Below are 13484 nucleotides of genomic sequence, written 5' to 3'. Positions count from 1 at the left end.
TTTAGAGTCCTAAATTTCCTCAGATGCTGTGCATAGGGAGCATTTAACTCACAGTTAAAGGCAGTAGAGTATTTAAAGCATGACAATGCCAATGCTGTTTCCTTTTCTCATTCATTCCAACAAAATTTGTAAAAAAGGATAGGAAAAAGAGAGCAATCAGAACCCAAAAGATTTAACTTTCATCCCTTTCCTCCACCTTCTGACCAAATCCCTGTCACCCTTACAATAATCAAGTTATTTTCTCTTTTATGTGGGGAAAAAAAAATCTACTTGTTATAATCTAAGGTTGATTTTGTTACTTACTAGTTATAGGTGCCATTGATCATTACAGGTTAATCTTCAGGCAGATAGAGGAACCTTCTAGAAATTAATTTTGAGAGTGGTACTGACAGCAGCTAAGCAGAAATTTATTGATGACAGACCACATATAACAGGTGGATCATAGACTACAATTCTATTTTTTTCGTAAGTTTTTTTAATTAAAGAAGGCAAGCTTATAGTCTGTCAATGTAGTAGATAGAAATGCAAAGGAAAATGAATGCTCTTCTGCAATATTATATATTGACAAATATGACTTTCATGCAGGATCAAAGTCTTCATAATCTTATTTTATTACAGACTGTGTTATAAATACAGGTCATTATCTAATTATGTGATTATTTTTTTGAAAGTCCTCTCTGTATGTCTGCAAGTAGAACTCTACAGCAAAAATAATCTCAAATTCTATCTTGGAATTATTCTTTAGGTGGTATGGGTATTATTTTAAAGGCTTAATAATATATTTAAATTTAATAAATAATGTATTTTTCCTGGGACAGACACCAGAACTAAGGTAACATGCTTTCCTGCATTTTTTCAAAGTATCTACTTCCATTTTTTCCCATTGTCATTACACAGTGTTATCATATAATTTCCTACCCTTAGCCTCTTCTTTTGTTTTCCTATGTCATAGATGTTCTCACTGGGCATATATGAATTTTGTTGACTGCAATTTAATGAGGGGTAGTTAAAACAAGTTTTGGGTTTGTTTTTTTTTTCTGTCAAGAAAAATAAAACAAAAGATTTTCACTGAAATAAATTGTTGAGAGAAAGACTGTGTTTGAAACTGTCCATGAAAATCTATGTTTGAAAAAATATTCAAGGTAATATTTCCTAGATGGAATGCCTCTTGAGGAAAACTACCTTAATTTAAACTCATCATTTCTTAATGCATAAATATCATATTAATATTTCCTGTACAATATAACAGCAATTTATGAATAGAAAATAATTCCCAGTTAATTTCATATGGTTATTAATGATAATAGAAGTGCTGACAAGCACCTTAAATTGCAATGCCATTCACATAATAGTTTAAATCTGGTTTATTATTCACAAACTTCAATGTGTTATATACATTTTCAACCAGGTGGAAACAATTTCACACAGTTGTAGTGATGAGTGACAATTAAGACTTAAAAGAAAAAAAGAAACTACTTCTTGTCTACCCTCTTCAAAGAAACCCTGGATGTTACATCTCCTTTTACCAAAAAGCTTCAGAATGCTTCTGAAATTTCTGAAGGGAAACTCATCATATGAAATATGAGAACAATGAGTTACATTTCAGCTTCTCCTCGTTGGGCCTGAGTACTTAGTTCAATCTAGAGAATCTCTGAGTCTCAGTGAAAGCAAAACTGTTGAAGAACTCCGACCCACTTGGTCAGTTCCGACCTTACACGAGTCTATCTTCCACTGTATAAAGCATCCAGGTTTTATTCTGCACTGCAGGAAAACCTTTTCCAAGACCCTCATCAGGTTTTAGAATTGGAATTGAAATTGGATTGGATTTGATGGAAATTGGTTTTTCATTCATCTATGGCTGTTGAAGAAGTCTTCAAGCTGTCACTGTGCTCAGCAGTGCAAAGGTTCATTCTCCCAAGAGGTTCATGACACAGGGCCAAAGGTCAAATATTGGCTCCCTTCTTGTCCCAAACTTTACTAAAAGTGACTTTCCTTTTACACTCAACCTCATCTAAAATCAGTCAAGGAATAGAATACTAAAGACCTCTGCCTGAAAGAAACTCTTCATAAGATCACTCTTTTAATCAGTCAGCTTTTTCTCATCCTTTAGAAAACTGGACTGAGATAAGTCCAGTAAAAAGGTTTGTAAGATTGCTCAGCATGTGCCTAAATCTAACTTTCCTCTGATAAATCTTACTGCATCAAAATGCATCAAACAAATTGGTTTAACAGATTACTGTTTAAAACAACTTTTGTGCTACTTTTATCACAGTTCTTCCTTTTATGTAATATCTAAGTGCAAGTCTAACCTTGATTGGCAAGGATGAAAATAAAATAAAATGTCACATTTTTTCCCTTAATCCATGCATAGCTAAATTATTCATTAATGCTATCCTCAGAAAAAAACAAAACAAAACAAAACAAAACAAAAACAAACAGTATGTTTTATGATCTTACATCTTTGGAACTCAGTACTCAATTTTTCCTCTCAACTTTAGCACCCTTCAGTGCCTCTTACATTCATTTCTTTCAGAAGATCTAAATGAAGTAATAGTGTGGGCTTGTTTGATTTCTGCAGTACAATTAACAAATAGAAGCTCTCCTAATGAGGATGATTTCAGGTCGTACACAATTCATTAATTTGGGGAAGATAACCAAAGATTACTGCAGTTCCGCACCATGATGCTTTTTTTCTTCCATCTATATAATAAACTGCTTTTAAAATACATTGTTATGTATTTAAATGTAGTAAGCTCCAGTAACATTGCAACATCTATATTTTCCCAACCTTATCCTCTTTTGAGCTAACATATTGTTGGAGATAGTCAGTGTAATTACTCTCCTACTGGGAACAGGTATCCTGCACTTCTCAGCAGAAATAAAAATTCCATCGGTAAGAATACACCTCTATTATAATAATTTACTATCTCTCTTCTTATAGCACTGGAAATCCAACAGCACCAAGGCTGAGATATGTTTCCTGTCATACTAATGAATAGATTAACAAGATCCCTCTGTTGCATTTGCACACATATATGCTTATGTTTTTATAATCCCAAACCTGACTAGTTCTTTTTCATAAGGGAATCAGGAATATATATTATTTATTGTTATAAAAAATAAAGAGAGACAACCAGGTCCCAATAGTTCTAATAAATAAAATGAAACTACTGCACTGAAAATAATTTTGTAAATCATGACTAAATTTAGGCTTCAGTTAACTCTGCAGACATCCACAGGCACACGTGGCCCATGCTAGCAGAAAGCATATCCTTTGTGCTAAGAAATTATTTCATAACCAAGCTAATGAGTAGCACAAATCCACTCCTACTGCTATCAACAGTACTATTGTCCTGCAATATCAATCAGTTATTATCCATAACAGTGTCCATATTGGATATCCATATACGATATTCACACATATCCAGCTAGGTACCTTTAGCATAAACAGATTTTTTTTGGCAATTTGAAACAAAACAAAGAAAAATTCTTTAAAAAGTAGAGAATAGGTTTTATACATATATGTATTGGACATGTGTACACTTATAAAGCCATGGTTCCATATGTTATACTTTAGGAAGATCATTTGTTTAATAGCCATGCCATGACAAATACTGTACTAAGAATGGGAAAAAAAAAAAAAAAAAAAGAAAAGAAAAAAAGAGTTAAAAAATTCAAACTTCTTCATTTAAAAACTGAGTATGTGTTTCTTTGTTGCTAACTTAAACTCTGCCTACTGTTTATGGCTGATCTCTGAAATGACACTCAGAAAAGTGTTCCTGTGTTAGCCAGATTCCCTCTTCCTTTGGAAGAAACATTCCTGTTCATAACCAAACCTGCATGGTAAAACACAGCAGTCCCTGCTCCCCTTCCAAATTATATTCATTATCTTTATAGTTCCTTTAATAATGGAAGTCTATGAAAGTATACCTAAACAAACTGAGAACTGCCTCTAACCAAACCCTATCTCTTTGTGAGTTAAATCATCCAAGACAAGCAGAGAATGGAAATCAGTTTAGGCCAAAAAGTTGCAAAGATTTATTAATGTGCTAACCTGAAGCTCTGTGAATAGTCCTGTTGACTTCAGAGGGATTACTTATAGTCCATGAAGTTGAGCAATCTGCGTAAGTGATTGCAAAATTGAAACCTTAGATAGACTGTAATTGGATTTTGAAACAGGTTCAGAAACTGAATACACAGCTATAAATCACATGTGTTCAAAGAGTTATAAAAAAAAAGAATGTTGGAAATATAATTCTTTTTCTCAGTATTTCAGCTGTGTGAAGGCTAATTAATGAATAAAATTAATTTTAAATTTTTACAGATCATTAAATGTAAAGCCCCTGAAGCATGTCATATAAGTCAAAATATATGAATCTTTGACAGAACACTTTTATTTACTTTCTTCTTACAACTTCAGCTATGATAAGTGAATGACCTTTATGACACAGTGAAAGGAAGTTTATCAAATATTAGACCCAGGTGAGGATCAAAGATATAGCCTACAAATGTGTCCAGTAATTAGGAAAGATAAGGTATAAAATGAGTGCATTTACTACAAGACATATATACTAGATATTTGGAGAGGGTATGTGCTTTGTTTTAATTAGCTGTCTCTTTCACTGAGTAGCTTGGCCAAAGCCTCCTGATAAGGAAAAAAATTGTAGCCATTGGTCAAAATGCTTGTAACAAATCTTGTTTTAAATTGAAGCTATTTATTCAGAAACCAATCTACTACTGCTGCAGCAATCAATGTGTTTTCCTTGGAGTAGAACTACTCCTGTGCTACTGGAAGACTATTGTTAATTGCCTGTAACTAAATGATTGCTGTGCTTCTGGATGTAACTCTCTGGCACTTGCTCGTTTGTTGTGTTTAACAGAATGCCTGTCCCCTAAGGGTTAGCCGAGTAATTTTCCTTTACTATTTTCTACATTCAGTCTCAGCTCCTTAAGGAGGGCCACGTCTGTAATTTGAGCAATGCAACACAGGGGCTAAATAGATTTTAAAAGGTTTGCACTTCTCATGTCTTGCTTCTGATGTGGAATTGTGATGAAATTGGATCTTTTTAGTATGTAGCCACTACAGGAAACTTGAATTTCAGCAGGAAAAACTGATCACACTTCAAAGGGGGTGTAATGCCTGCTGCAGCAACTGTGCTCAAATCTCACAGTAAAAGGCAGAATAAAGCAGCAGAAAAAAATGTTATTGTGAAGGTAACCATGGGCTGCGACCTTGCTGCTACTCTTTAACTTGTCTTTAGCAGTCACTACATCATTGTTGAAACTGTTGGCACACACATCACCAACACCCTTGGCACCCACAGAGCATTTTTCAGGAGTAAGCTCTCCTGGGAAGGAGCCAGAGCACCTTCCCCAATCCACATGGGGAAAACCAAGGCACAGAAATGTGAAATGACCTCAGTCACCTGAGGGGACAACAGCAGAGGCAGGACTGACCCTTCTGCTTCTTGCACCTTCAGCTCAGCTCAACACAGAGTAACACTGCTCCTAAAGTCCCTGAGGCATCTCAGAGCCATCCAGCTCCTAAACTTTTAGGGCACAGTTTAGCATCCTGCAGAAACACGAACTCCAGGCCTGAAAACCATCAGCCTGGTGTGACACTGTGCCCAGGCCAATCCCCCTGCCTGCTGGATGTGGTTGTCCCACTTCCAGCCCTTTGGGGCGAGCTCAGGCATCCCTTGGGCTGGGTGTAAGGGTGCAGCAATCTGCTGGGCTAATCAATCCCCCTCTCTGCCTCTGAACCCTGACAAACTGCACCCAAAATGCAGAGTGAACATGTGCTGATGGATTCTGTCCAGCACAGAGGAAAGTACAAGCTGGCTCTGTTAGATCAATAGACCATGAAACTTCTTTTGCAAACAAATCTGTTTAAAAAGAACCACTTTATCTGTGTATGATCATGACGGCTCAGCAGCAACACATGGAAAGGTAATTGCTAATATGTTTCAGGCATAGACAATTTTGTCGTTTGCTTTGATGGCCTAATTAAGGACAGTTTCATGTGCTTTCAGATAGATTTTACTGAAGCAAACATGAAGGCATAATCTTACTTTATGGGGAAACATATAACTAAGGTGAACTCTGATGGCAAAAATGATGCAGTGTACTAGTTTGATTTCAGGCACAGTGACAGAAAACAGATGAATACCTGCAGTTATTTCTTTCCATTTAATATAAAAATCATTAGTTTAGAAAAAACTTCTGTTTTCCAGTTGTAAAGTTTTTCTTTGCCTTTACTGAATCATAACAGCAGGCACATAGAGTACTTTGCACCTAGCAACCCAAAATATTGAAGCCTTTTCTTCTAGTTACCACTGAACAGCTGCATCACCTGTATTACAAAATGATAAACAGGGTATAGTAAGCCAGTGCAGAGTAATTTCCATTTCCATTTATATTCTAAAATACTGCATTACTTGTCTATGCAAACCATATTTTGTCAAATGTTTCTAATAACATTTCCCTCTCTGGACCAGAAAAGTATTGGGAGTTTGAAATAACCATGTCAGTCTTAAAAATATCTAACACAAAGGAGTTTTCCAGCACAGTTTTGGGAAGAATGACATGGAATATAAATGCCTTTTTATTTTATTTTATTACACTTTTAGTGTCTTCTAGAGAGCAATGAAATCTTCTTACAGTTGCCTCATAATAATAATAAAAAAAAAAGGTGTGTGATTCTCAGTATAAGCTGTCAAATAAATGCGATTGTCAATTTTTCCTTTAACCTTTTATTTCTCTAATTGAATTGTATTGTGCTGGATTATCAAATTTGCACAACCACACACATACACAAAAAAAGGTTACTCCAGGTCCACACAACTTCACTCACAAAGAATACTTGTTCCAGCACAGTTCTATGAAGCAAACTCTGTATCTTAGATTTCCAAGATCTGGTGGTTTTTTCTTGCTCAAAACTAGTTGATTTGGAAGAGCAAGGAAGATCTTCAGACTTGCCATCTAGTGTTTTCAAATTACAAAATTGTTAGCACCTCTCCTCCTACCCTTCTTTTGTGACACTAAAGAGTTTTTAGTCAATGAGCAAATGGAAAGTAACAAAGCTCTGTGAGCTTCCTTCAAACTGGGGGAGGCAAAAGTCCATGGTGACATATTACCTTTGGCCTGAAAAGTGGCTCCTCTGCTGGTGCTGGACACTTATGGTGGCCAGAAGTGACCTCTCCCTGTCCTCAGGAACGGAGCTCCATGGTGGTGATCTCAATCCATCCTGTGAGCAGATGTCAGCGAGGACACCGAGGGCTTGGTCTGAATGGGAATGTCACAACACACAAAGCAGGACTGTTTGCTCTGTCTCCACATTAACTGTGTGCACTGGGGAAAAAGTGAGAATAAACTGCAGACCTCTGGGACATTGTTAAAAATACTAACATAAATGTAACTGAGATGTGAGGTTGTAGGGTTCTTTGGATAATGTGTCTTCATATCTCAAGTGTTTTGTGAGATTATTATTATTATTATTATTATTATTATTATTATTGAAAAAAATAATTAAATCATTAATCTTTTCCAGTTTTCCCATGTCTTATTTGTATGTGGAATAAGGGAAGAGCTGGTTTTGCATTGTAGTCCTCAAAAAGGAAACATTAGCCTTTTCTTTCACTCTAAGTCAAATGGCAACATTTATCTAGGTAAAGTAAACTGTGATCTAGCTACAGAAAGATAATGGAAGAGAGTTATAAAATATATCATATATATGCACATACTCATAGACAAAGACAAACACACACACAAATATCGCCAGCAAAATTTATTTTTAAATGACCAATTCCTACGGTGTATCAGAAGGAAAAAACAGCTTATTGAAGAATATAAAACCCATCAACTAGGTAGATTCAAGGGCTTTATAATGAAATAAATATATAAATAACCTATCATTCATTATTTTATTTTAATGTTTAACAGAAGTGCAAGGTCTGCTGCTAATCTTTCTGTGGTTTGGAATGTGGTTGTTACTGTGTTTTGTAATTCTTTGCAGAGTTGATGTACACAGTTGAGCTTGCTGGTGGGCTCGGTGCTATTCTGCTGCTGCTTGTTTGTTTAGTGACTATCTACAAGTGTTACAAGATAGAGATTATGCTCTTCTACAGAAATCATTTTGGAGCTGAAGAACTAGATGGAGGTAAGGCAGCTTCTTAGCACATTTGCTACATTCTAAGAATATCTGTCTTTTATTTCTCTCCACAGAGGCCCAAAATTAATTTCAGTTCAAGATGTGTTAACAAGTGCAATTTGAAGTGCTGACTTGAATATATGTTCCTCATACAGCACGTAAGCACAGTCACTGCTGAGCTGATGTGTGTCCCGCTCTCTGGAGCTCCAGATGACATCCATGTGTTTTTTTACTTTGATTTTTATTCCCAACACTGAATGTAAATTGCCAACATGTACGCATTAAACGTTTTCACTTCCTGTCAGCACTGAAAGCCAGCTTTACTTCTCTGTGAGATAGGGGGTGTTCTCTCTAATTCTATTCAACAAATAGGTAGAGGTTGAAGTGAATCTCAATTTACTGCTTATTTAAACTGATCAGTTTCAATAAACTCTACTGAGAGTTTGGGAATGTACCCAGTAGTTCATTTGCTTGAGTTCATTTACTTAATCACTGAACAGGCTGTAAATGGTCTTAAAGTTGTTCTGTGATTCAAGAACATCCAGCCTAAACAAAAGTAACCCACAATATGGGCACCAGCTCTGTCAAACATATACATGCATTTTCATCTTTATTTTTTTTTTAAGGACTGAAGGAAAAGGTCTTATTTCCCTCTAGCTTTGCTAATCAAAATTGTTGTTGAACAGAAAACTGGGTTGAGCTGCAATCTCTGATTAATTAGATTTGGTTTCTTGGGTCAAAATTCCTGATGTTTTGGGTTACCACTATGTCTTTGGTGACAGGACCCTTTTTTCCAAGAGAAATACTAATAAAAGGTCTTTTTACAGGTCAAGGTAATAGCCTGTAGGCAGAAGTCACTGTGATATATTAAAATAAATATAGATAAATATAAAATAAAATAAAATAATGTACTCATGAAAGAGTGATGGCTAAATCTGTCACTGATAAGGAAAAGAGCAGTTGCAGACTTACAAGTCCTTACATAAGACTTCCATAATAAAATCACTAGGGAATGACCCATTTCTGCCTCCCATCTAAAAATGCACAAGGATTCAAAATAGAAAATGCTAAGAACAACAACAACCCAAGTACATCAGAACATTTTGTAACTTTCTACAGGATTTACAAAAAGATGCATTAATGTAGCAGTTCAATGAAGAAAAAAATCAGGTTATTCTATTTATTTTACTGAGGAGGAAACTGAGGCCCAGAGGGACTGTGATTTGTGAAGGATTTTGACAGACACCTTCATATTTTTCAGAAGATCCTCTCCTATCCACAAAGCAGCTGCCAGTTTAAATGGGCATGTTTACTTCCATAAATTATGTGAATTTAATAATAGTCTGATTAGAATATGCAGAAATAAACACTTAAAAATTAATTGTTTAGGTAGAGGTAATTTATTTTTTTCTCTCTTAGTATCAGTAATTTTTGCTTTTATAGTTGTCGTTTCTCATTTTCTGAAATAATTCCAATTCATTTGCAGACTTACTCTGCCAAGCGTTACCCTCTTTCCTCTCTCTCTTGTCCCATCCCAAACACTGCTCACTTGGGAACAGCAACACTTGAATCACAGATTTTAAATATCAAAAAAGTTACCTCTAAGGGATACTGTTCTGTGATTCAAAAGGAGGAAAACCAATATCTGTTCAGTTTATTCTTCTGAGCAAAGGTCACTGCTAAAGAAGGTCAAGCATGGGATCTCCTTAGCAGATCAGTGATACTGCTTACTGATTACTGATAACTTGGGTGCTCAACCATAGCAGTATAAAAAGAAAACTACTACTTACAAATTCCTAATGAAAACATGTAGCTTGCACTGTGTTCAATGTTCTGGCAACATGGATAAAACCCATTATGCTAATGAAGTGACTGCAGCAGCACATTGCAATCTTCTCTTTCACTTACACGCATGCAAAAGAAGGAAGATGGAGAGAAAAAGTTCCATAGAAGCCCAGGGCATGACTTGTGCAGAGATAAATTGCCGAGATCCCTTCCTTTGGCTTAGTTTGTTATTGACAGACACAAAATGCTGAACTCTAAAATCCTATTCTATCCGCATCTCCTGCAGTGCAGCAGCAGAGCGCCCACGTTCTATTCATAATTTACACCATGTTCTGTCATACTTCAGGACAGCATGGAGATGAGCAAACATCAAAATATCACAGTCTTTTTTTTTATGTGTGCTGTATTGTACCCAGAGAGGATTTGAAACGCTTTAAAGGTGAGGTCCAATTAAAATTTTCAGTTGAAAATCTCTTTTAAAATTCAATGCTTCATTTCTTCCCTGATCAGAGAACAAGCCCTTCAGGATGTCAAATCTCATCACAATTCCTTTTTCCTTTCCAAGCCTTAGACACATCAATTTTTCTCAGGCTAACTAACATACGCATTTTTGTGGGAGGCATGGGCAAATTGTGAGAAGTATTTGAAAACAAAGTATTTAACCCTTACAGCTAATGCAACTCAATTTATTACTTTCTGTAGGGACACTGCAGATTAACCAAGTGATCACAGCTGTCGATTTGTCATTTCTCTAACTTACAGTGTTGAATTTCCCAGTGTTTTTTCTCAGCCTAAGGCCTCAAGACTCTTCTGCTGTTTTCTTCCTGTCCTGCAGACACTGCAGCTCAGTCCCGGGAACGGGAATTGAAGCCCTCTTTTTGTTTTTGTGGTTGATTCCCTGCCTTTCCTACTAATTTGGAACATTAGTAATATCAGTATATATTGCTGCTTCTCCTCTGACTCCATGCCTGTGCTTTCCAGCTGTGGGGATGGTGTGATGGACACCACGATGTGTCCTCCAGTGCGGAGTGGCACAGGATGGGTGTCCCTGTCTGGTCAGGACACCTCGCTGTCAACCCCTGACAGCTCTCCCAGGCACTGGGGCTACAGAAACACTCTGACCCTTGGAAAAGTAGGAGCTTTTTCACCTGCAGGTGCTTGGCATGGCCTTGCATCTCTGAGCCATAATGAACCACTACTGGTTTGGTGGCCAGAGACTCACAAATCTGTTTAAGAAAAATCCAGTTCAAGATCTCTCTGCATACACAGTAAAGATGATAGCTTGAAGTGCTATGGAAACAAAGAAATGTCCTGTACTGTTCTGAAAACAACAGCATTTTCAGAAGTAGATATTTCACTGGGAACTTCTGAGGGCTAATCTTTGTCAAATGCCAGGTAACCTTTATAGTTCTACAGCTTTAAACTTAAAAGCTTGTTTTAAAAAGCCTTGTCCATAAAGCACACTTTAGGGACAAAATGATATTAGTGAAAGCCACTTTTAGAAGTGATGATTTATTCTATTTTGTTGTACATTGAGCTACAACAAAAGAGATTTTATATCATATTCACTCTCTGTGGAGCATTTTAGCAGTTGCTTTTCATGTATTTTTATTTTCCAAGGACCTTCTCTTGCTGTTGTTCCCAGTTATTAAATGGCTTTATGAAAAGACATATTGTACTTTAACTGACAGAGTGAAAATGCAAATAACCATTTACAAGTACCTGCGATCAACACATGCCCTGACTTTTTTCTAGCTTGCACTCTGTGACCTTAAATCTGTTTCTATCAGAAGAGATATTACTACTATATAGAAATCTGCTCTTTATCAAGATATAAGCTGACTTCCAGGCACCCTAAAATCAGTGGAAATTTTCCCATTGTTTTACCTGGGACAACTTTCTCCTTTGTACCATTCCTGCACACCAAATTGTGCAAGGATCAGTTCCCAGGCATGACAGCCACATTAGCCACAGTGAGGGTGGCAAGTCACTTAGCAGTGCCAGGTACAACCCTGCCTCAGACTGGATAGGAGGCTCAAAGTGACCAAAACAACTATTTCCAACTTTTTTTCGTGCCATTTCAAGATCTGAGAGATTCCAGTGCATATGTGGATGTTCATATGTGGATGACTGTATGCCAGTTTAAATTTACATTATGGATAAATCCAGAAGTCTACAGAAGACAGGCTAAAAACCATCGGACATGGTGAGATAGGCACACGAACTCAAAAACTTCTACTTGTTTGTGTTTTAGATTCTAGTTTCAGAGGCAGGACCATATGGTAAAGCTAATAGTAGAAACAGTTTGCAGGTATCTGCCACTACCATTACCTGGGTAGATTTTTAACCTTTCAAACTGGTGGAAGTATTTTAGCAAGGAATTAATAAGCAAAGGTGAACACAATCAAAAAAAATATAAAAAAAAAAAAAAAAAGAGAAAGGAGAAAGGAGACATTTTGCATTAGGAGGCTGGCAAAAACAAGTAGCAATTAAAGACAAAATCTGACTAAATCCGTTGTAGATAGTTTTCTAATGAAGTTTACATAAATAGCCTTTCTCACATCTATGCTGACAAGTAAAGCTTTAGGCTCAAGAAAAAAAGAAGCCTGTTGGCAACTGATAACTAGAAAGTGAGAGCTTTCTTTAAGAGCTGAAATTATGGCCTTCACAATGACCCTTGGTGCCATTAGGTTCCATCAGCTGTTTCTAAAATATTGGGCAGGAGCTCAGTGTGGTGTCCTCAATCTTCTTCTCAGCTTTCCTTGCCATGGAAGCCTCAGTGAGCTGAAGGAAGCCACGGCCTCTGTGCAGCTCCATCACAGGGAAGGCAACCGGGCCCAGGCCTGGGGAGTTTCAGTTCTGAAAGAGGGAAAGTGGCTGCTTTTTTCTCTTTGTTTGTGTGTTTCTTTTCCACCACATTGCTGAAATTAAGCAAAGTGCTTCTAATAAGATTAAAATGTGCCACTGCTGAGCTCTCTCAGTTCTGGAAATCTCATTTGGATTTGGTACATGACATCTCCACTGTTTCTTGGCTGGGCTGTTTGCCCTTTCATGAGAGATGAATTTCTACTTCTTGCTGAGGGAAAGCAAATCGATGCTCAGATTACGAGACTGATGAAACCGGTTCTTCCTTGTAGTTCCTGTTACACCTGGGAGTCCTTATGTAATCATGATTTTGTCCTTGCTATTATTTAGCTGCAAAAGACTAGCAGGGCTCATGGATGAACCTATGGGAATGCCCAGATAATATCTTATTAACTGTCCAGGACAAGAGCAGGTAAGAAATACTTCTTAGTGGTTTCCTGGGTTTCATCCCAGTGAGACCCTTAAGCAGCAAGGAATGGCAGTGCTTTGAGATTCTTCAGATTTCTGTGTGACTAAGTTATTAACTTTCAAATATAACTTTTACTATTGGTTTAAGCACCACCAAAGCGCTTGTGTTAATGATTATGCTATGCAGGTATAGCTAGACTGAAATGACTGCTGAAGTTAGTGACTTTGCAATTACTGAATCTTCCCTGGGGACACACAAAATAAGTTTTCAATAGCA

General features: G+C 36.8%; 1 protein-coding gene across 1 annotated transcript in view; it reads left to right on the top strand.

Annotated features, from left to right (window-relative positions):
• IL1RAPL1 (interleukin 1 receptor accessory protein like 1) overlaps window positions 1-13484 on the top strand; it is a 678633-nt gene that overhangs the window by 648595 nt on the left and 16554 nt on the right. The window contains exon 9 of the mRNA XM_015624648.3: window positions 8015-8158. Coding sequence (XP_015480134.1) covers window positions 8015-8158 — 144 coding nt within the window. The remainder of the gene's footprint in view (window positions 1-8014; window positions 8159-13484) is intronic.

The sequence above is a fragment of the Parus major genome, chromosome 1, assembly GCF_001522545.3.
Source record: "Parus major isolate Abel chromosome 1, Parus_major1.1, whole genome shotgun sequence".
In the NCBI taxonomy this organism is placed as follows: domain Eukaryota; kingdom Metazoa; phylum Chordata; class Aves; order Passeriformes; family Paridae; genus Parus; species Parus major.
The sequence above is the reverse complement of the archived record's forward strand: the minus strand, read 5'-3'. Positions and strand labels throughout refer to the sequence as shown.